The sequence below is a fragment of the Clarias gariepinus genome, chromosome 3 (assembly GCF_024256425.1).
Source record: "Clarias gariepinus isolate MV-2021 ecotype Netherlands chromosome 3, CGAR_prim_01v2, whole genome shotgun sequence".
Taxonomy (NCBI): domain Eukaryota; kingdom Metazoa; phylum Chordata; class Actinopteri; order Siluriformes; family Clariidae; genus Clarias; species Clarias gariepinus.
Genome location: NC_071102.1, coordinates 18,492,639 through 18,512,289, shown reverse-complemented (window position 1 = coordinate 18,512,289; position 19,651 = coordinate 18,492,639). Strand labels below are relative to the sequence as shown.

The window sequence follows — 19,651 nt, the reverse complement described above, 5'->3', positions numbered from 1 at the left end:
TCATTCCAGATACACAATATTACCATTTCTCTCAAACATTGTTCACAAATCAGTCTAAATGTGTGATAGTGAGCACTTCTGCTTTGCTGAGATAATCCATCCCACCTCACAGGTGTGCCACATCAAGATGCTGATCTGACATCATGAGTAGTGCACAGGTATACCTTATACTGCCCACAATAAAAGGCCACCCTGGAATGTGCAGTTTTGTCTCACAGCAAAATGCCACAGATGCCACAAGCATTGAGGAAGTGGCAATTGGCATGCTGACAGCAGGAATGTCAACCAGATCTGTTGCTCGTGCATTGAATGTTCATTTCTCCACCATAAGCCGTCTCCAAAGGCGTTTCAGAGAATATGGCAGTACATCCAACCGGCCTCACAACCGCAGACCACGTGTAACCACACCAGTCCAGGACCTCCACATCCAGCAGGTTCACCTCCAAAATCGTCTGAGACCAGCCACTCAGACAGCTGCTAAAACAATTGGTTTGCATAACCAAACAATTTCTGCACAAACTGTCAGAAACCGTCTCAGGGAAGCTCAACTGCATGCTCGTCGTCCTCATCGGGGTCTTGACCTGACTCTAGCTCGTCGCCGTAACAGACTTGGCACGTTGGAGAGGTGTTCTCTTCACAGATGAATCTCGGTTTACATTGTTCAGGGCAGATGGCAGACAGCGTGTGTGGTGTCGTGTGGGTGAGCGCTTTGCTGATGTCAATGTTGTGGATCGAGTGGCCCATGGTGGTGGTGGGGTTATGGTATGGGCAGGCATCTGTTATGGATGAAGAACACAGGTACATTTTATTGATGGCATTTTGAATGCACAGAGATACCGTGATGAGATCCTGAGGCCCATTGTTGTGCCATACATCCATGAACATCACCTCATGTTTCAGCAAGATAATGCACAGCCCCATGTTGCAAGGATCTGTACACAGTTCTTGGAAGCTGAAAATGTCCCAGTTCTTGCATGGCCAGCATACTCACCGGACATGTCACCCGTTGAGCATGTTTGGGATGTGCTTGACCGGCGTATACGACAGCGTGTACCAGTTCCCACTAATACCTTCGCACAGCCATTGAAGAGGAGTGGACCAACATTCCACAGGCCACAATTGACAATCTGATAAACTCTATGCGTAGAAGATGTGTTGCACTGCATGAGGCAAATGGTGGTCACACCAGATACTGACTGGTTCTGAGTCCCCAGACCCCCAATAAAGCAAAAAACTGCACATTCCAGGGTGGCCTTTTATTGTGGGCAGTATAAGGTACACCTGTGCACTACTCATGATGTCAGATCAGCATCTTGATGTGGCACACCTGTGAGGTGGGATGGATTATCTCAGCAAAGCAGAAGTGCTCACTATCACCCATTTAGACTGATTTGTGAACAATGTTTGAGAGAAATGGTAATATTGTGTATCTGGAATGAATTTTAGATCTTTAATTGCATGTCCTAAAAAATCGGAGCAGAAACAAAGGTGTTGCGTTTATATTTTTGTTGAGTGTATATATATAGAAAAGCACTAATGAAAGTACTGTAGTAAAGGAGTAAAAACCTTGATAGATTAACAGGCAAAACTCACAAAACACAGTCAGGAAATTTACTGCACTAAATATCAATAAGGAGAGAAGTTGAGACGTCTCCTAGGTCAGCCTGATTTGTTGGTGTTTTCAGTGCCCTTGTTTGCTTTAGATAACATAAGAGACAAATGTCTGATATAAAGGGAGGGTGTCACATTCCCTGATGGCTCAGTTGATGACAAAAGACTGTTGGAGAGACAGTCACAGTCAGAAGTTTACATACACTTATAATCGCAGTATTGGGCTTTCAATGATTTCACTTAAGTGGTCTTTGTCTATGGTCAAAACCATTTGAAATGGTTCTCTATGATTGTACAACACAATTTTTTAATAAAAGAAAAAAACCCAGAGTGTGGAAAATAATATGGAACAAACTGGATAACAACAAAAGGGAGACCAGGGTCAAAAATCATACAGATATTTAGATTCATTCAGGAAAATTCTGAAATGTCTTTTAATTTGCAGAGCACAAGGAGTCTTCTAACTTCCTATTTAGTGTTGTAGATAGACATGATAGATAGATAGATAGATAGATAGATAGATAGATAGATAGATAGATAGATAGATAGATAGATAGATAGCTGGTGTGTGTGACAGCAGTCAGTGGACTGACCAACACACAGTACAGTGGAATAGGCCAATAAGCTCAGTGAAAATCTGAAATAAAGGGTAAAAAAAAAAGGGTATTACTTTCAGCAAAATCTTTTAGACCCATTTCTAAATTTCTAGATCTGGGAAGTAGGATAGTACATTTACACGAGCCAGGAATGTCTCTCAGAGCCATTTTTCATGTGTACATTATTGGCCGGTGGAGCCAGTATGCCAAGGTCTGGAAGAAGATCCAAACAGTGCCCCCTTAGGTCAAAACAGTTTTACATCATTATGTACTGAAAAGCTGCTGTCCAAGAGTCCAAGAAAGAAGCCCTTGCTCCGAAATCCACACCTTCAAGTTTGACTAAAATTTGGACAAAGACAAAACCTTCTGGAGAAAAGTTTTGACCAGATACGTGTTTGAAGAATTAAAGGTGAAGCCTTTAAATGGAAGAACACTGTAGCAGCTGCATGGGGGTCCTAAGTGATGGCTCTGAGGCCTTATGTATATGGGATATTTCAGTCTTACAGTATATAAATAGGGGTGGTGTTTGCACAGGCAGTCCCGTCACAGGCTTGTCATAAGTGTTCCACAATAATTGTAACAATAGGCAGCACCATCATTAATTGTCATACTGTGTTGGGCCAATTCGCATGAGTCATCAACTTTAAGTCATACTGTAAGCATGTCACAACCGTTTCCCATCAAGGTAACAGTCGTCATCAGTGATCAAGAGAAAAATGCCACCTACAAAAACAATACTGTGAGCGTGTCACAGACATTCGTCACTGGATGTAACAGTTAGCAGAATTAAGACACTTGAGCAGCGTGAGGAGCGGCAGCAAGTTGACTGCACACTCCATTTGTAGGTAATGGTAGCACACAGTTGTCGCGTACGTCAGAGCGAGCCCTTCGTTCAAGCATTTTATAGGGTAGTATAGAGTAACAATCATGAAATGGTGAAAACTACATAACAGAGGCAAAACGCATGTCAGGCCGAGCCCATAGCCACTGAAACCCTGGATCAGACGGCAGAGCGTCGACAGCGACGCCACATACGACAAGCAAATGAAACCCCGGGCCAGACTGCGACGTCTCTACAGCAATGGTGTATTCAACAGGCAGAAATAGGGGCTGTCAAAACCTTGGAGCAGCATAAGGAGCAGCAGCGCACACTCTGTCAGCAGGTAATAGTAGCACACATGTATTCAGGATCTGCATGCCGGAGCTGCGGGTAACCTCTAGTGACAAAGCAGGTGTTTGGATTGTTTTGTTAAATATATTAAAAATAAACGATGGAATATCCCATTTACACAAGGAGTCAGAGCCATCGCTTAGTACTTGTTTCAAACAAGTTTTCAAACTCCTTTGGAAGTAATGACAGCCTCAAGTCTGCTTGTGAAGCTTGGCACACCTTCCAGTTAAATTTGTTGGGTTCCTGGCACAGACCTGACTTTTAAGCACAGTTCACAAACATTTCATTATTTTAGAAGTTGTTATAAAATAATTGGTTAAATAAGCTCTAAGCCTGATTAAAAAAATTCTAAGTGAGGAGCCCTGAGTTGCAAAGTGCTACTGTAATATTTATTTAACCTTTTATTAAATTTAATTCACTATTGACAGTGGGTTATCATAACCTTACAAGATTTAGCTGATGTATGCTGGTATTACACGTATGTATGTGATGCCGTCGTTTGCATCAACGAAAAGCCAAGCAAAGTGAGTTTGCATACTTTTTGTTGGGATTTCTTTTTTGCAATTTTTGTAAGATTTAGTGAAGACATAACACCATGTTATCAAGGATGGTAGCAAGAGGAAAGGGGAGCCACTTTCGGTTTGGTTTTTAAAGCAGCCGGTGCCAAGAGGAATCATAAATTAAGGTTAAGTGAGGTTAAATATCTATTTATTTCATATTATACTTCATTTACCTGTCTTTTCTAAATGTTTTAACTGTTTTTATATGTAAAATATGATTATATATTAAATTGTTAATTTTTAGGTGTCCAGAACAGATTATCTGTTTACATTTTTTCATACGGGAAAATACATTTCACAATATTAAATTTCACAGTAAGAAGTCGCCTTGAGGTACCACACTGTACAGTGTTTGATTTTATAAAAGTATCTTTTTAAGACACCACCATATACTGTAGAATCCAAATGGCGTGTCTTTCAGTCCGATGTTAAAAATGGCAGTCCGAAACTGATGCATCATTTCTTTACACTTTGGTCCGAAATGCAAGTGTGAACCATGTATGTACCACACAACATACGGAGGAGATACAAGTCCCCAATACAAGTGAACCGGGTTAGTGGGTCAAACTGCTGAGGGAGTGCCCGGAAGTGGCGTCAGGGTTGTTAATTTTAAGAATATGTTTATATTATTATTATTATTATTATTATTATTTCTTCAGGTCAAGACTAATTACCATGGGATTTTAAATACTGTGTCGAATTTTCAGTATTAAATGTACGTGACGCTCACACATCTCCGGAGTCTTTCTTTAACTTCTGGAAAATTCTCTTCAGTTCACGTTCGCTACAAAATTAACGCATGTGATTGGCTGTAAAAAATTACAGATGAGACAAGTCAGCCAATCGGAGCGTGTTGCTATGGAGAGTGTGCGTGAGCTCACGGTCACGGTCATACAAATAAACAGTTGTCTCCTCGTTTTTGTCAGGAAGTTTAAGCCACGTTCCTGTCAGCATGTCGTGAAAACGAGTTTTGCACTCTCGTATCTCACCGGTAAGATGAGATGAGATGGGATGGGATGGGATGAGGACAAGAGGAGCGCAGTGAGGAAAATAGACGGTGCGGTGTGTGTGTGAGCTAGCGGCTAGCCGTCAGTTGGAGAACAGTTTCGCCTGGGCCGGTCCCTTTGTCTCCTCACAGAGAGAGAGGCAGCGTGTGCTCTTTTGTTCGAACAGTGTGTGTGTGTTAGTCGAAGCTTTGTTAAACGAGTCACCATGCAGGACACAAAGAAGTGTCTGATGGACGGGCTGATCCACCTCACGATCCTGCTGGGTTTGATCCGGGTCCGGGTGGAGATCGGGTCCGACCCGGACACACGGTTAATAGAGATCGACGGAGGGCCGAGCTCGGCGTTTGTACAGACCCCATTTCATCGTTACCGAGACGTCGCGGCGGGTCATCACGTGCATCCGAAATGTCCCGAGCTCGAGGAGTACCTCACAAGCCGCAGGCTGCTAAACGAAGTGCGCGCGCTTGGCTCGCCGGTTCGGTTCCCCCCCACGCAGCTCAGCGCGTGGCTCGTGCACCGGGTGTCTGACGGCGCGGAACCGGCGGAACCTCAAGAGGAGCACGGCGAGCACGGAGTCTCCACTGACGGAACCCGTGCGGTAAGTTAATCCGTCCGTCTATCTGTCTCGGGTCAGACGGTGAGCTCCTTAAAACCCCTCTTCAGAGGTCACCTGATGCTCGTAAGACGTTAAACTTCATGCTGGACGTGTAGGAACAAGTGCACGCTTTGGTTAGATTGAGGCCTGGTTCATCTCGGTCACGTGGCTTTCAGGAGTTTATTGTTTGATTATTGGAGACAAACATGTCCTTCTGAGCATTACTGTGGAGATCTCGGGCTCAGTTTAAACTGCTGAGTGAAGAGTTTCACACCTGTTGGACCTGTTAGATTTTAGATGTTAGATCTAGGTGTGATTACACAATATTTTTATGAACCTATGGACTACCAGGCCCTCATGAACTAATGTTCCTGATCTCTCATAATTTATTAAAGCTGCTTTCTGTTCATACACACACACACCAAAGGCATACTATCCAGTGTCTAATCTCCTTAACAAAAAGTTGAAATCACAATTTAATGAGCTGTAAAGTGATTGTTTTATTGTAGTTGTTTTGTTCTTCATCGTGCCATAGAAAGAAAGTGAAACTTATTTGCCATTGAGATTTGTCCTTAACCCAAATCTCTCCTTTATTCCTTTACACTGCATGTGACTGACATGAAAAGAGCAATGACCATTTGGTATAAAATGTTTGGGGAGACAACTTAAACCTTATGCATGGCCTCTGTCCTACAGCTGTGTTGCTGCGCACGCTGCTACTCATTTTCTAAGCAGAAACGTGTGTTAGTAGCTTGAACATGAACATTAACGCTCTGATTTATTTATTTTTTTGTTCTTCCTCTGTTTTTGCCCGTTTCCAGGAGGCGGTTTTGGCACAAGAAGAAGAGGAAATTGCGAAAGACAACGAGGAAGGAATTAATCTTGATTCGTCAGCCCAACTCGCCCAAAGCTCAGTGCTGGAACAAGAGGTAGGCTGTTATTATTATTAATATTATTATTACATTTGTTTTTGTTGTTGTCCTGTTGTATTAGTTTTATCATTACTGTGTGCTCAGCCTGTGAACTGTTATAGTAAATGGTATAATATTTTGGTCAAAAGGATCTGTTAAGCGGCAGCGTCCTACCTCAATCTGAGTCTGGTGTTGAAGTCCACTCTCAGCTGCCAGACTTCCTATCAGACTTCAGTGTGAGTATTATTTTTTTTTGCCCTGGTTAATGGAATTTATAATCTGAGTAATCCATCAAAAGGTAGTCTTATTAATACAATAGGTAAATCTGTACAATCCTACAGATACAGCACACAGTTTAGTAGTTTACTATGCAGCACCTGGAGTACTGTGCTATTAATCATTTATTAAATATGTAATTAGCCAATCATACGGCAGCAACTCACTGCACTAAGGCATGTAGACCTGGTTAAAGTGATCTGCTGAAGGTCACACAGAGCATCAGAATGTAGAAGAAAGCTGACTTTGGTTCGGTTAGGTGGTGTGAGGTTGTTGGTGCCAGTTGTCCACAACTTCTGATCTACTGGCGTTTTTTGCACGCACGCACATATACACACTTCTCTACGAGAAAATTCTCAGTGAGAGCAGTTTTCTGGGTGAAAATGCCTTGTTGTCAGAGGAGAATGGAGAGACTGATAAAAAGGCCATAGGAACTCAACATCTTGTTACTTCTGAGGTCTAAACACACAGCATGTCAAACCTTAAAGCAGATGGGCTACAGGAGCAAATGACGATTGATGACGGGAAACTGAGGTTAAAGTTCACATGGGCTCACCAACATTGGACAATAGATAAAAATGTTGCCTAGTCCGATGAGTCTCAATTTCTGCTACAACATTTGGATTGAGTGTGGTTTAAATGCCAGAGCGTCCCTAAGTATGGTTGCTGAGCGTGTCCATCTCTTTATGAGCACATCTCACCATGTCACAAATCAACACGCCGTGTCACAAAGCTAAAATCATCTCACACTGATTCCTTGGACATGATGATGAGGTCACTGTACTCACACGGCCTCCACAATCACCTGGTCTCACTCCAGTAGAGCGGCTCTGGGACGTGCAGTTGACAAATCTGCAGCGACTGAGTGATGTCAATATGGAAAAAAAAAATGTAAAGATTGTTTCCAGCACCTTGTTAAATCTGTGCCTTAGGGAATTAAGGCAGATTGAAAGACTAAAGGGGTCCAGCACAGCACTAGCATGGTGTACCTAATGAAGTGGCCGGTGAGTGTATTTACTTAATTGTAGTGTGTCCACTGAGCTCATGCCAACATCCGGTTAAATTTAAAAGTACATGTAGTTGTACAGTATAACTTTGAAACCAAACCGAAACAAATCTGCAGATGAGCTCTACATGAATCAAAAGTTTAACACACCACCATTTATGTCAGTATGTTTCTGAAAGACTTGAAAATTCCACAGCTCAAATTTTGAAGCATTGTGGCTCAGATGATGTTCAGACAAATCTACATGCATTATCAGAATTTTTCAACATTCAAAACTGTTCTCTAGTGATGTAACAGACTCAGTATGTCAGGAAGTCATGCCTAGACATTAGATGATTCATTATAAGATTTGATAGTTGCAATATATTCAGAAGTCTGGTCTTCTTTTAAAATTTTTATTTTGAAAATGCTGCACAGATTTTCTGAAGATGTCTGACCTAAAGTTTCAACCAAATGGATTCAAACTGTCATTTGTTTATACCACAGAGTGTTGAGTGAACACGCTACCATTGGTTTTAAATTGAATTGCAAGTGTTGAATCCATACCGAGGCCTTTATCATGCAGATATATTATTATTTAATAATGATTTCTGAGCCTGCACGCCAGTCGTTTCTGATTCCTGATCTGCATTACCGTAGTCTCCCTAACGGTTTGAACTGTAGACGTGAGCTATTTGAGCATGGGCTATGTTAGCACGCGCAAAGAATTAGCATTCCTTGTACAGATTTATTTCCCAAAAGAAAAAATAACTTTTTTACATTAACAATAAACTAGCCTTACTACAGACATGACCATGTAAAACTAATCGCGATTAATATGCAGAAACCAAGCAGCAAGGTCCAAAATTCATTAACCTGCATTTTTACACCTAAAGGGATCATGTACCTTCAGGTAAAGCTCTGTATTTTGCATTTGGTTTGTCTGCAGTTGCAGTTTATCATGCTGGTTATTACGCTGATCTTTTTTTTTTAACCCCTCCTTTTCACAGGAGTTTGAGACTTTGATTGCGCAGCACGTTCCTGACCTGGACCCCATCAGCTACAATGCCAGCCTTCAGGATGCCATGGTTAGCAGCGGCGGCGACTACAGACCAGACCCACCCAGAGGTGGCGCACACACCATACCACGCCAAACACCTTCTCTCTTCAACCTAGAATCTATGAACTCTTCCAACAGTGATGCATCTAGGACAGGATTTGGTGCTCCTTTCTCTTCATTTGTGAACGGTGCTCATGGACCCCCCCTGTCCCGGGTGGGCGGTTATCTGGATGAGGCCGTGTTTGAGCAGATAGGTTTGTTGGGTCTGGAGGGCCTGGCTAGTGTGGAGGGACAGGTACTTAACGGAATAGAGCCATGGCTGGAGGACCTGGACTCTGACTCAGGCCTGTCGCTGGACACCAATTCCAAAAGCCTCGACTCGGCCTCTACGTCATCTTCGGAGTCGTCTTGCGAGGCAGGAGCGGAGGGCTACAGCAGTGATGTGGAGTCACTTTTAAGTAACGGAGGAGCTTGTGCATCGTCGTGCTACAACTGGCCGCGAGTAAGTCTGAACAGGAACATCTGGCATGATCACAATTACTCCTCCTGGTCACCTGACGACCACGACCCAGAAATCTACAACCGACCTCCTAGAACTATAAAGCAGGAAGTGATGAGCGAGGATGAATCTCCTGAAATGGAGGAGCCGAGCCGGGATGAACGGCGCCTGCGAGCTCTCTGTCTTCCATTTTCCGCCACTGAAGTAGTTAACATGCCGGTGGAAGACTTCCTGGAGTTGCTGGAAGGGCGGAGCCTATCCACGCCAGAAATCGCACTCCTGCGGGACGTGCGCAGACGAGGCAAAAACAAATTGGCTGCGCAGAACTGCAGAAAAAGGAAGCTGCACGCTATTATGGGGCTGCAGACTGAGGTGGAGGAGCTTGTCGCGCAGCGTGACGCCCTCCTGCGCGAGAGGATGTGCACCGCCAAGGCTATGTCAGCTACAGCCGAGTGTTTCAAGACGCTCTCTCAAGCGGTGCTTAGGCAGCTGAGGGACGAACACGGACGATCCCTCAGTCCAGAGCAGTACACGCTTCACTGCGGCGCAAATGGACGCATCTCAGTCAGACCTCGAACAAATGTCCTGAGAACAACCGCAACTCGGGCCAAAACAACAAAGAGGAAGAAGGATAAAAAACCTTGAGATTGTTTTGATTTCCTTTGTGTTTATACTGTGTGTGTTTGTTTCCTAAAGGGCTACTGAACTTTCCCTTATTTTTAAATATTTAAATCACAATATAATGAACTACAGATTCTTTGATAAAAGGTGTGTAGCAAAAGCACTGGATGTGTGTGTGGAAGTAAAGCGGTACCTCGGCATACGAACGCCCCACCTTAATTTTCTCCTTAACAACTGAAATTTTGCAAGAAGTTTGCCTCGGCGTACGAGAAAAACGGAACCAACCGTTGGCTAAGTTGTTCAAAACTTGTTTACACAGTGGAAAGCCATGCGAAGCGTGTATACGTTGTTTGTATTTCTTTGCATTTTGTACAAGATTGAGTGAAGACATAGCACCATGGGTCCCAAGAATGTTATCAAGAATGGAAGAAAGAAGAAAAGGGAGACACGTTTTAAAGCAGCCGGTGCCCAGAGGAATTGTAACTTATGACTAAGTGAGGTTTAATGTCTGTTTCATATTTTACTTCATTTTCATGTCTTTTCGAAATCTTTTGGTTGTTTTTAGATCCATAAATATGATTATAGTGTTGGAAATTTGTAATATTAGTAATATTTTTGGGTAGCTGGAACTGATTATTTGCATTTTCATTATTTCCTATGAGACAGTGTGCGTCACAATACAAAATTCCACCCTAAGAACTCGCCTCTGGAACCGATTGAACTCGGATGTCGAGGTACCGCTGTACTTTAAAAGAAAAGACCGCACACAGCAGGGTCCTTCCAGTCCTGGAAAGTCTGGCACAGTTGATGATCATTAAAACTAAAAATAAAGGAGACACTTTGTTATTAAACAGACATGACACTACTGGGCGTATGAGGGTGTTAAAGCTGAGTGTATGGGTGTTAGTGTTTAATTATTATGTGGCTCAGACTCAGGAGCTGGTTGTGCAATTGCTTTGAACACGTGACTTTTTCCACTATGGCCTTGTTTAGTCAAACTTCGTCCTCTATACATTTGGTATTGACCTCCTTTGACTTTTTACAGGATTGTCGTGCGTTTTAGTTTTTGGTCATTTTATGTATACAGACAAGTATATAAACACAGTGTTTACCCTGCTAAGAAACTCCTTATTTCAGTAGGGTTGAACGATTGGCCTGCGTTAAGCAAAGAAAATATTTTTTAAATGCACAAGAGTCCGTTATTAAAACCTGGAAGGATGGTTCTGATCTCGTGAATAATCGTGATGTGAGATCACGTAAACACTTAAAGTCACAGGATAAAAAAAAATGAACAGTGAAAACCAGAGCTATGTTTAATAGTGAAAGTAAGAGCATTTCCACACACACACACAATGTGATGAGGATTGGGACTAAACTATTACAGAGTGATGGGCTTGTCAGAAGGGAAGCTCATGAAGCGATGCAACCATCATGCATAGTGTCCACTGTACAAGCCTCTGGAGACAGTGTTATGATCTGGGGTTAATCAGTCACTCATGTCTAGACTCTGCAATGTTATGGGGCAAAAAAATGAAGTCAGCTGACCATCTGAATGTACTGAATCACCAGGTTATCACATATATGGAAGTTTAATTCCCTGATGGCACATAACATATTCTAGGACTCCAAGAGTGTAAGAGAACGGCTCTGTGAGCACAAGGAACCATTACGCACATGAACTGAACACCACACTGCTCGCTATGATTAGAACTAAAGGCTTGAACAGAATAGTTTGATTTGGGTCCAGGTAGTGTATTATCTGAAGTTTTGAAATAAAACTATAACTGAAGACTATAAAGATTACATAAAGATTACATAGCTTCATAAAGTTCGCACAATAATCGATTTATTATTTTGTGTGTGTGTACGGTTTATTTTGATCTATTAGCCACTATTTCTTGGTTTTCAAATTAAAGCTGTTATAAATAATATACACCCCTAATGCATATTTAAAAAAAGGATCAAACAAAGGTATTATTGAATATATATATATATATATATATACATATATATATATACATATATGTGTATATATATATATACATATATGTATGTTCATTCACACTCAGCGCAAATGATTTATTTGCTATAAGCAGTCTGTTTCTCTGGGGTATAAATGTCAGGTTGCGAGTACTTTGTCAAATGTACTGTAAAGTTCAGCTGATAAGAACTTTTCCATGAAATATAAAAGTGGTGGTAATAAAGAGATTGAAACTGAAACAGTTGGAATTTTGTCGTTTTCTCCCCGTCTGTCTCAGCACACAGCAAGTGAAGGAGGGGAAAAAAGACGTTAAATCATAATGAGGCACTTCCATAAGCTAAAACACACCGCCTAAATGTCACACAGCATCTTTACAGCATCATTAGTGGTAAGATGAATAAATCTCATCATGCACTTCATCAGGCTCCTCCTGCCTGTTAGACATTATGAGTAGAAATACTTTTATTTTGTAGAGAACAGAGGCAGAGACACTCCGAGATCAGTGTACATCAAACGGTAACTAAAGGTAAAGCTTGGCACTGACACAACCAGAGATTACATTTTGTTTTAAAACTCTTGGCTCTTTACTTTAGCTCCCTCTGTCTTCTCACAGGTTTGTGTAATGTGATTTTGTATTTTATGAGGTGTTCTTTGTGCAGAATAACAGAACGCAGTCCTAAGAGTGCTTGAATACCATCAAGGTAGAAAGTTTTTAATAACTCCCAGCCGAGTTCCTGTAATGTGCAAGTGGTGTTGGTGAATGAGTGTGTGTTAATGTAATCAGTGATATTATTATTGTTTCAGGTTGAAGCCCACGTACATGTCTGTCCGTAACAAAGATAAACCTCTTAATTATTTCTCAAAATTCTCTTTGCTGTGACATCATTGGCTTCCACTGGACTGCTATTTATCTCATTATAATCACTGGGAAAGAGAGGATATAGAAGAGTTTGTGTTTACGCCTTGTTTACACTAAGTTGTCCTCAACACACAAACACACTCCCTGTTCGGTCATCAGAGAGACAGTTTGTGTGATGTTGTGACAGAATGTGGCTGGACAGACAGACAATATTTTGTCGAGAAAATAATGTGACCGCGAGACCCATGTACAGACAAAACCTTACTTTGAGTTATATAGATGATGATTTAGGACATGGCCGAACACCCTCTGTAGTGCACTTCACAGTGAGCTGCAGCCGCGATTTTTGTTGAAACCCATTAACCTTGCGTAATGACGCAGGGGGCGTGGCCATGTACGGCGCGCACGTTTCTAAGCGCGATCACATCGCCGAGCCGTGCTGTGTGCTGAGAGCCGCTGAGGAGCTCCGAGCTGTGCTGTTTCTGTGGATTTTAATAAGCCAAAGTAAGTTTGGTTTTTGTGTGCATTAGATTAATCGCGCGTTTTCTAAATAGTTTTTTCCTATCAGATTTTGTTGTTTGTTTCATATGTCTATTTTGTCTTGATCCTCCGCTTTTGTTCGCTTGTTTTCGCGCCCATGCGGCACGGCGTTGTGCGCTATCTCTCTCCCTCCTTCTCCAGAGTGTTTTTTAAATTACTTTACTTCTCATAACTAGCTGTGTTTACAGAACTTTTTAGATGTTTATGCATTATGTTGCTGCATTTGCTAAACGCATGTAATGCTAGTTTGTGTGTGTGTGTGTGTGTGTGTGTGTGTGAGAGAGAGAGAGAGAGAGTGAGAGAGAGAGTGAGAGTCTGCACCATGGCCTTTGTTGGATGAGGCTAAATGTTTTGCTACCCGCCGCCTCAGGAGCCGCTAAGTAACGTTATCTCTTAGCATAGTGACTGACTAAAGTGTTAATTATCTTTATGCTTCACATGGATCATTTTAAACATTTTTAGTATTCGGTAGTATTTTATATCTCGTTAGTCATGACGTAAGTATTGGGTGTTAACGCTGAGTTTTCTTGTGCATCCCAATGACGGTAACCCTGTTAGCAGAGTTAGCTTAGCTGGTTAGCTTTAGCGCTTACGAGCGGCTGCAGCTCAATGAGATTAATCCCTGACTGAGTGACTAATGTTAAACTTTTCTATCTATGTCACGATGCTTATTTAAACATCCTACAGTTGGACTGGTGCTCGTGTATTTCTCTCTCTAACCCGTTTAGCTTTAGTGAACCAGCAGCGGGTTTATTTTCACTAAAACGCCTCAGTTGGTGTCTCAGGGCCGGGGAGCACAGCGACCTCCCGGTACGAAATCACCACCGAACCGCTGTTGGTACTGCGGTACTGTTAATATTACAAACTCATAAATATCTCGGATTATATCGGGCGTTAATTCCCTCCTAATACACTGAATGATGCCCTCCTCTGAAGTGTGATTAGTTTATAGCACCACCTGTAGGATTACAGGGGAAATGCGGCATTTTATCATCTTCAATACGAACACGGATCATTTAACTGTATATAACAATTGGTTTGGAGTCAGTGTGGAAAGCAATAATTGCCGCACTAAAAATCATGATGCGTCATTTCATTGTATTTTGAGAGAGAGAAGCATGTAAAAGGAAAACTCATGTGGTGTTGAGCTCTTGGTATTTTAATAATCAAATTAATTAAAGATGCCTGATAATTAGGACGACACATGTATGCTGTATTAGCCTAGGACCACAGATCTAAACTGTTTACAAGAAGTTTTTTCTAATGTCTGATTTGGTATTGATGGGCCCTCTAGGTCGTTATGGGTAAGAAACAGACCAGCAAATCCAAAAAGGAGGTGGAAGAACCAGAAGAATTTGTGGTGGAGAAGGTGATTGACCAGAGGGTTGTGAACGGAAAAGTCGAGTTTTTCCTCAAGTGGAAAGGCTTCCCCGAGTAAGTATGACTACTGAGCAGAAGTATGATCAAGAATACAGTTAAACTACAGCTCAGATATTCCTCCCTCTTTGTAACTGTGCTATGTGGTCTGATCTTCTGTTCTGATTAGATTTTAACTCAATCACACACGCGTCTGTTTGTAACCAGATAATGCTTTTTCAGTTCCCTTCCATCGCTTATACAATATCTCAAATTGTTTTTATAAAGAGGGGCATTACTTTCCCTCCAAGATCTTGTATTGCTGATGCCAGAGTCGGATTGCTGCGTAAAGGTTTCACCAACACACTTCCCAAACATTCAGTGGGATTAAGTTTTGGACTCGACGGTGTCCAATCCATGAATGAGAAATGTTTCGTGCTCCCTAAACTACTCTTCCAATTTGAGTGCGGCATCGTCATCTTGGAACATGGTCATGCCGTCAGGGAAGAAAACCTTCATAGATGTGATAACCTGGTGATTCAGTACGCTCAGGTGGTCAGCTGACTTCATTTTATTGGCACATACCTTTGAGTCTAGACCCAAGCAACTGAAGCAACCCCAGATGAAAACACTGTCTCCAGAGGCTTGTACAGAGGAGACTATGCATGACCATGATGCCTGACTTACCCTAACGCCCATCTCTCTGGAATAGGCTCAATCTGAACTCATCAGGTCATATGACCTTTTTTCATCTCCCCAAAGTCCAGTTTTTATGCTCCCTCAGTACACCAGATTGACAGGGAATGACGGATGTTTGAACAGGCTGGTGTGAGGTCGTGTCAGTAAACAAACAAAAAAAAAAAACAGTGCTGTACGTGTTTCATTTCTGTTGTTTTATCTGTGCCTTTCACTTGCTTTATCAAAGTCAGTACAGCCCTCTGGGGGAAGAAAGTCACCCCCACCTCACTATAGAGCTCGTGCAAGTGCGTAATTATGTCACTTTGGTGAAGGCACAAACGTAACTGTGTCATCAAGGCTTTAACCTGCACATGCTACAGGTTTGCTGTGTGGTGAATTGCAGATTGTGATAATCCAGACACACTGATGTGTAAATGTGTCAGCTAAGTAGAAAGGCTGTATGCACCTACTGTTTTAGCTCTGTGTGTTGTGGCCTGTGCCTCTCATCACATGTTTCACTGTTTTCTTCAGTACTGACAACACTTGGGAGCCAGAAGAAAACCTTGATTGCCCTGAGTTAATCGCTGCCTTCCTGGAGTCACAGAAAGGTGTGGTTGAGAAGCCTGACTCCAACAAGAGGAAGTCCTCAACAGACGAGCCGGAGACGGAGGAAAGCAGGGCGAAGAGGAAGAAGGAGATGGTGCGTGTGAGGCTGATTCGATTTTGTTTTGTTAAAAAGACTTTCATTAAACGACTCTGCTGTATTATTTCTTAGAGTGAAAAACCGAGGGGGTTTGCCAGGAACTTGGAACCCGAGCGGATCATAGGAGCAACAGATAGCAGCGGAGAACTGATGTTTCTGATGAAATGGTGAGATACCCGATTCTTTTGGATTTTGTCAAAAAATGAAATCAATTTTGTGTGTGTTCTTTCGCATGATGCTGAAGCAGGATCTGCAGTTCTTGTGTTTTGGAAATTGTCCTATTTGCTTTTGAGATGATAATTTAATACTATTATAATTAAAGTAGACTTTTTAAAGTAGAAAGAAACGGAAATAAACAGCGGGTTTCTGTTAAAAATGTTGTGGCCGAGCAAGCTGTGATGTATCGGAGGCCCATCTCTTACAAATTTAACAATGTGCTTTGTTTAATATTAGCCTTCGAAAGATCACACACAACCATAACCAAGTATTGCAGTGTTTAAAGTGGACTGTAAGTTTCATGGCTGTGACTGACATAAAATAAATGAGACCCGTGTCCACTTTGACATTTTGTCCCTGAGTCGCTGTAGGTTTAAAATAAGGGCTTGTTTTTGCCATAATGTTCTCTGACTTCATTACCCATGTCCTAGCACTGAAGGGAGAGTCATGGCGACATATGATTGGCAAAAAAGACAGCTTCTACCAGGTTTTCTTGTTGCACTAAACAGCTTTAAACCCAGTTCCAGTATAAAAAAAAATTAATAAATATGGTCACTATCCTGTGTACTAGAAGTGTTCAGGAATGGTGATACTCGGGATGGGTTTATAATCCTATGATGTTACTGGGTTGAACAGAAATGAAAATGTCCCTTTACCTTTGTACTTTCCCTCTGTAGGAAGGATTCAGATGAGGCAGACCTGGTGCCAGCACGAGAGGCCAACACCCGCTGTCCGCAGGTGGTTATTGCTTTCTATGAGGAGAGGCTAACCTGGCACTCGTGCCCAGAGGATGAACAGCACTAGTCTTCTACACGGCATCTAAGTCCTGTGCCAACCCTGATGCTCTCGGGCTACACCACCGGTTACAGCTTGTGGCCAAAATACATTTCCATGTTTTGGACAGCATGACCGCCTTTTACCGTCTGACAGGTTGAGGGGACGGGGGTGTGATTTTAAGACAAAAATAAAAAACGATTTGTTCTGTTAGGCTGCTGTGCAACTGTTTTTGTTTAATGCGTTTTTGTCTAAAGACGTCCGTTTGCCATGTGTCACTATCCACTGGCCATTTATGGTTTTATCACATTGGGTTGATGCTTGGCCTGATTTTGAATAGTTCTGCTGTATATTTTCTGTAAATATTTTTTCAAAAAAAACCAGAAAAGGTCTGATTAAAGTTATGTGCCTTTTTTTTTAAACTGCTGTTGTCCCAGTGTGCTTTTTATCTGTGATTGAATCACTCGAAATCAATCGGTTGTTGCATCAATAGGTACAGTGTATGGTTTTAAGTAAATAACCCCCACCCCCTCTCTTCCATTCTGACCGTGTTTATTCTGTAGGGTTGCTGCTTAAGCGTTGTCCCTTCAGGTTTGAACGATGTACTGAACAGTTTTTAACCCAGTTTCCATACAGAAATTATGATCATTATATCCTGCGTATTAGAATTGTCCCAATGCTTCAGATGTAGGCTGGACATGGTGTCCTATATTTGGATGAGCATATGGATAAGAGGAGACGTCAAACATCAGTTAATGATGATGCACAATCAGCTTTCAGTGTAACGATTCCACACACTTCCTACAAATGCAACATGTCCCTGTCAATGCTGTTGGTTTCCACTCCTATGTTTGTGTTATATTTATGTTTAAAATTATTACATTAAAAGCTTAGTATGTATTATGTGGACTGTAAGATGACCAGTGTTTATCTTTAGAGTCTCTTAAGAGTGTTAACACTAAGGGTTGTTAAAGACCAACTGGTAATGTTAATCCTACAGATAAGATTTTTATGCTTTTTAAATTTTATGAAGTGTAAATTCTTTTCCTAAACACTGATGAGACCAAGTACTTTTACTTGTTCAGTCCTGTGTGTGCACACACTTCATTATCCTTTTGGCTAAAAACCCTTTATATATGAGAGATAATAGAAAACACCATCACACACATTTGTGTTTTGGTAGTGATTGTGGCTGATTTCATGTTTGTAACATTGTGGCTAGTCCACCGCTAAGAAATTCAACTCATTTGCTCAAATGTATCTGGATTTAAAGCGGCTCATTCACAGAGACTGCTCTTCTTTCTGTCACCAAACTGTGTACCTGTACCGCGGACCTTTCAACAACATTGATTGTCCCTGGTGTCCCACAAGGGTCAGTACTTTGTTCTCTTCTGTTTTCTCTTTATACTTAATCTCTTCAATATACCGTACTTAGTTCCTCCTCTCTAGGTCTTTTAGAGAGTGGAGTCATTTATAGAAAATGTCTGGGGAAATCGCAAGGTGATGGGAACGTTGGTGTACAGATGTGACAGCTGTGGGAGATTTTTTTTGTCTTCCACTGTTAATTGCAATTACACTTCAGTGCTAAAACATGAGCTGCAACTCAAATTATAATGGTATCAGCAGTCAGTTGGTCTGGATGAAGTAAGCTGGCTTTCAATCATTTCAATAAAAGCCCAAGTGAGCCAGCCCAATGCAAATTCAGGCATACATACAAAACAACAGGCATAGAGCAGACTGAAAAGCACTTCAAAAGCTTCTTATGCACTGTTAACCAAAGAATGATGTTATTCAAAATTAAAAATTGCACTCGCCCTGAATCCCAGATATCTTTATCAGCAATTACTTCATTAGCAGGTGTGTGTTCCCACAGTGAGAAGCCCAAGGGCTTTGTCTTGTCTTCCTTTCACACTGGTAGCACAAGGTCAAGCTGATCTGCTTTACTCCCTTTCCTCTCACTAACAACACAAGCTCAAGTACTATTAGACAGAGCATGGGTGAGCATCTCTTCTCTGCTATTCATTTATTTTCACTGTTTATATCTTATTCATTTTCCTTATTATCCATATTCCTCTCACAGAATTGTGGTCATTGCTTAGAGGTGACAGGCCTCTTCATCTTTACTGAGATTATTTCTGATTCCTATCCAAGTTCTGTCCTATATGTCCTCCTTATTTTCCTTTTTATGTTATCATATTATATCCTTATTTTATATTAGTCAACGTTATATTCTGTTGTTTTCTAATGATTATGTTTTCTTTTCAGAATCCTGTAGCAGATTAAACTGTACTTTTGCACATGCCATGCGTTTGTTATGGTTTCTTCCAACTTCTACCTGATAAGAGATAATGAGTGCTCTGCAAAGTCACAACACTTAATCGGCACACAAAAACCTACTGATACCTTGTACTTTTCTCTTTACATAATGTTTCAGTGGAGCTTCTTTTCTCCAGAAGGAGTGCCTTTATATGAAAGTATATATATACTCAGCAAAAAAAGAAACGTCACTTTTTCAGGACTGTGTATTTCAACAATAATGTTGTAAAAATCCAAATAACTTTACAGATCTTCATTGTAAAGGGTTTAAACAATGTTTTCCATGCATGTTCAATTAACCATAATCAATTAATTAACATGCACCTGTGGAATGGT

At 41.5% G+C, this 19,651-nt stretch overlaps 2 protein-coding genes across 3 annotated transcripts; both read left to right on the top strand.

Moving 5' to 3' along the window:
* Positions 1-4,815: 4,815 nt before the first annotated feature.
* Positions 4,816-11,913, top strand: nfe2l3 (nfe2 like bZIP transcription factor 3). Its single transcript, XM_053492906.1, has 4 exons — positions 4,816-5,543; positions 6,362-6,469; positions 6,601-6,687; positions 8,723-11,913. The coding sequence occupies exons 1-4, from the start codon at positions 5,151-5,153 to the stop codon at positions 9,914-9,916; spliced, it is 1,782 nt and encodes a 593-aa protein (XP_053348881.1). The 5' UTR covers positions 4,816-5,150; the 3' UTR covers positions 9,917-11,913.
* A 1,188-nt stretch (positions 11,914-13,101) lies between these two features.
* cbx3a (chromobox homolog 3a (HP1 gamma homolog, Drosophila)) lies at positions 13,102-17,902 on the top strand. Of its 2 annotated transcripts, none has more exons than XM_053491377.1 (5): positions 13,102-13,236; positions 14,567-14,706; positions 15,838-16,006; positions 16,082-16,176; positions 16,903-17,902. In XM_053491377.1, exons 2-5 carry the CDS (start codon positions 14,573-14,575, stop codon positions 17,027-17,029), a joined length of 525 nt encoding a protein of 174 aa, XP_053347352.1. In that variant the 5' UTR covers positions 13,102-13,236; positions 14,567-14,572; the 3' UTR covers positions 17,030-17,902. The 2 variants fall into 2 exon arrangements, with proteins under 2 accessions (XP_053347352.1, XP_053347351.1); XM_053491376.1 differs by lacking the exon at positions 13,102-13,236 and adding an exon at positions 13,996-14,118.
* Positions 17,903-19,651: the final 1,749 nt, after the last annotated feature.

Bases quoted from the DNA above. Each gene is read 5' to 3' on its own strand.
- nfe2l3 (XM_053492906.1), top strand. From the start codon at position 5,151: ATGCAGGACACAAAGAAGTGTCTGATGGACGGGCTGATCCACCTCACG. The intron at 6,470-6,600 runs GTAGGCTGTTAT...TTTGGTCAAAAG, and splicing joins GCTCAGTGCTGGAACAAGAG to GATCTGTTAAGCGGCAGCGT. The intron at 6,688-8,722 runs GTGAGTATTATT...TCCTTTTCACAG, and splicing joins ACTTCCTATCAGACTTCAGT to GAGTTTGAGACTTTGATTGC.
- cbx3a (XM_053491377.1), top strand. From the start codon at position 14,573: ATGGGTAAGAAACAGACCAGCAAATCCAAAAAGGAGGTGGAAGAACCA. The intron at 14,707-15,837 runs GTAAGTATGACT...TGTTTTCTTCAG, and splicing joins AAGTGGAAAGGCTTCCCCGA to TACTGACAACACTTGGGAGC. The intron at 16,177-16,902 runs GTGAGATACCCG...TTCCCTCTGTAG, and splicing joins CTGATGTTTCTGATGAAATG to GAAGGATTCAGATGAGGCAG.